The sequence below is a fragment of the Gymnoscopelus microlampas genome (assembly GCF_963454915.1).
Source record: "Gymnoscopelus microlampas genome assembly, chromosome: 13".
In the NCBI taxonomy this organism is placed as follows: domain Eukaryota; kingdom Metazoa; phylum Chordata; class Actinopteri; order Myctophiformes; family Myctophidae; genus Gymnoscopelus; species Gymnoscopelus microlampas.
In genome coordinates this window covers 25,648,332-25,650,831 of record NC_139950.1, presented here as the reverse complement: position 1 = coordinate 25,650,831, position 2,500 = coordinate 25,648,332, and the positions used below count along the sequence as shown (strand labels likewise).

Here is a 2,500-nt window from a genome sequence, read left to right as displayed (position 1 = left end):
GAATCAGAATCAGAATCAGAATCAGAATCAGAATCATACGAGGTTTCTGTACAGTATATATTCAATGTGGCCCTCTGGAGCGAGTGTGGAAATATAGTGGCCCTCTCCATCATCAAAGTTACACACCCCTTATATAGAATGTATAGCCACATCCGCTGAAAGAGCATGCGGCATAATGCCCAGCTCATGAGTGGGATTTGAGACCTGAACCGGCCTCATGGTAGTGCATTACATTTTTGAGGCAGCAGGGCTTATATGCCCTTCTCTTTCCCACCAGCTAAAATCCCTCAGTCTCTGCAGGAGTTGTCTATATAAGGAACACCAAAGAGTCATGGGGCCTCCAAAAGGGGTGTTGTCAGAACCCCCTGGTAATGGCTAGCAAAATACCTGTGAGATACTGTAGCGTGTGTGTGTGTGTGTGTGTGTGTGTGTGTGTGTGTGTGTGTGTGTGTGTGTGTGTGTGTGTGTGTGTGTGTGTGTGTGTGTGTGATTGTGTGCGTGTGTGCATGCGTGCATGTGCGTCTACGTGTGCGTGTGCATGTGTGTGTGCGTGTGCGTGTGCGCGTGCGTGTGCGTGTGCGTGTGTGTGCCTGTCATCATACAAAAGGTATTCCATTACTGGTTGGGAGAGCAGACTTGTGATATATTTTTAAAGGAGAGCAGGGCAGATAATACCCTCCACGATGTGCTTTTCTTTGTTGAAACAGTTTAGTTGGAAAGTTGATAGGGAGAAGGCGGAGTGGAGCTTGTAGGAGAAAGCGGAGGCTTTGGTGGGATTCAGGGGTTATGTATTGGTTTCATAACAGTGACCCCATCTCCAGTACATGATACGATTTACTTGGTCAGGGGCACTGTGATCTGGTAAATTACTGCAGTAATGCGATTTCATTCAAGCAGAAGACATTAGTTTACATCTATGGAACAAAGGAGGAGATGAAAGAAAGAAAGAATGAAAGAAAGGGGTGCCTGGTGGTTCAGCCAGTTAGTGCACAGACCATAATGCTCCTGAGCACGAGGACCCAGGTTCGATTCCAACCCCGATTTTGTCTGGTATGACTCTCCTCTCTCTGCCCTAGCTTTCCTGTCTCTATAGTTTCCTTACTGAAATAAAGTATACCAATTCCAAAGAATTTAATATTTAAAGGAAATAATGAAATATTTGTTCTAGATTCAGGCCTTCACAGTTGAAACACTTCACCCCTTACCTTTTGCATACTGTATGTTGCAAATCCTTTCATTTGTATGGACATTGGAACTGTTTCTCTAAACATTTCGAGTATGTCCTGCATACGAAATGAGTTGCAGAAATTAAGTTTGCCTTTACTGACTTGCTTTGACTGGTGGAGAGGCCCAGAGCTATGCTAGGATAATATTATGTCTCTATCACAGGCTGCTAGGTAACACCAGGCTGGAGCTATCATCACTGTTAAGAACAGGAACATAATCTGTTGAAAACATGATCGATCTGATGACCTTGAGCCATTTTATTTTTGCTTCAAAAGGTGTTAAGATAGTTTCTCACCTCCTTCTCTTTCATGTTTACCCTGGAGAAATGGCCTTTAAGAAATTTGCCAAAGCACGTACGTACCCAGTGTTGAGCATATTACTCAGGAAGAATAATATGTTACTTATTACTTATTTAAAAAGTAATGACATTCTATTATATATTACTTATTACTTGGTATCAAGAGTAATATTTTATATTACATATCATTTTGCATATTACTTTTACAGTTTTTCTGCATATTCCATATTTTCGAACAATCATTATCCTTACAGGAGCAGTCAAACCTGACGTTCAACAAATTTGAATGCATTGCGGTTCAAGACAATTTGTTGCCCAGACAAATTTTACAGTGGACAGCAATGCTGTATCTTTGACTGACACAAACTCTAAGTAATGGCAATACCAAGTAGTGAAGGTATGCCAGTAGTACACGTGTACTATGCGTGGCAGTGGCTTCGTTTTTTGAGCCATGTTCAGAAGAGCACAGACCTGCCCCAGACCTACACATAGGCTACGCCATAACGTATGGCGCATGCTTAAAAAGAACATGCGAATAATACGTCGCATCTCAAAGTGTTGATAGCTTCTAGATTTGTCCTTTTTGCACGTGTGACAAACAAACATACCGATACAGCGAAGACAAAACGTTTTTTATCTCAGTCAGAAATTAAATCAAATTGTGTTCATTGTAACGAGTAACAGAACGTTAGTTGGATCAGTAATATGAAGTATTACTGTTTTGGCAAAAGGAATATATTACACTACTTGTTAGTAGGGAAAGTAATAACATTACAGTAATATAACTAAGTACCGTGTTACTGCCCAACACTATACCAACAAAGTACAGCGTACATTTGTACAGCGAATGTTCTTGTAGATATAAACACAAAATATAAACTGTCATTTAGTGGCATGTCCGTAGCTGAGTGAGTCAATAACATAACATCCCCGGTTGGACTTCAGTTACCTATGACACAGAAGGGTTTCCTGGCG

At 41.1% G+C, this 2,500-nt stretch overlaps 1 protein-coding gene across 1 annotated transcript in view; it reads right to left on the bottom strand.

The window, feature by feature from the left end:
* The window catches only part of kcnq5a (potassium voltage-gated channel, KQT-like subfamily, member 5a), a 125,597-nt gene that overhangs the window by 36,075 nt on the left and 87,022 nt on the right, over window positions 1-2,500 (bottom strand). The window contains exon 3 of the mRNA XM_084076692.1: window positions 2,475-2,500. This exon is cut by the window's right edge and continues 101 nt beyond it. Coding sequence (XP_083932818.1) covers window positions 2,475-2,500 — 26 coding nt within the window. The remainder of the gene's footprint in view (window positions 1-2,474) is intronic.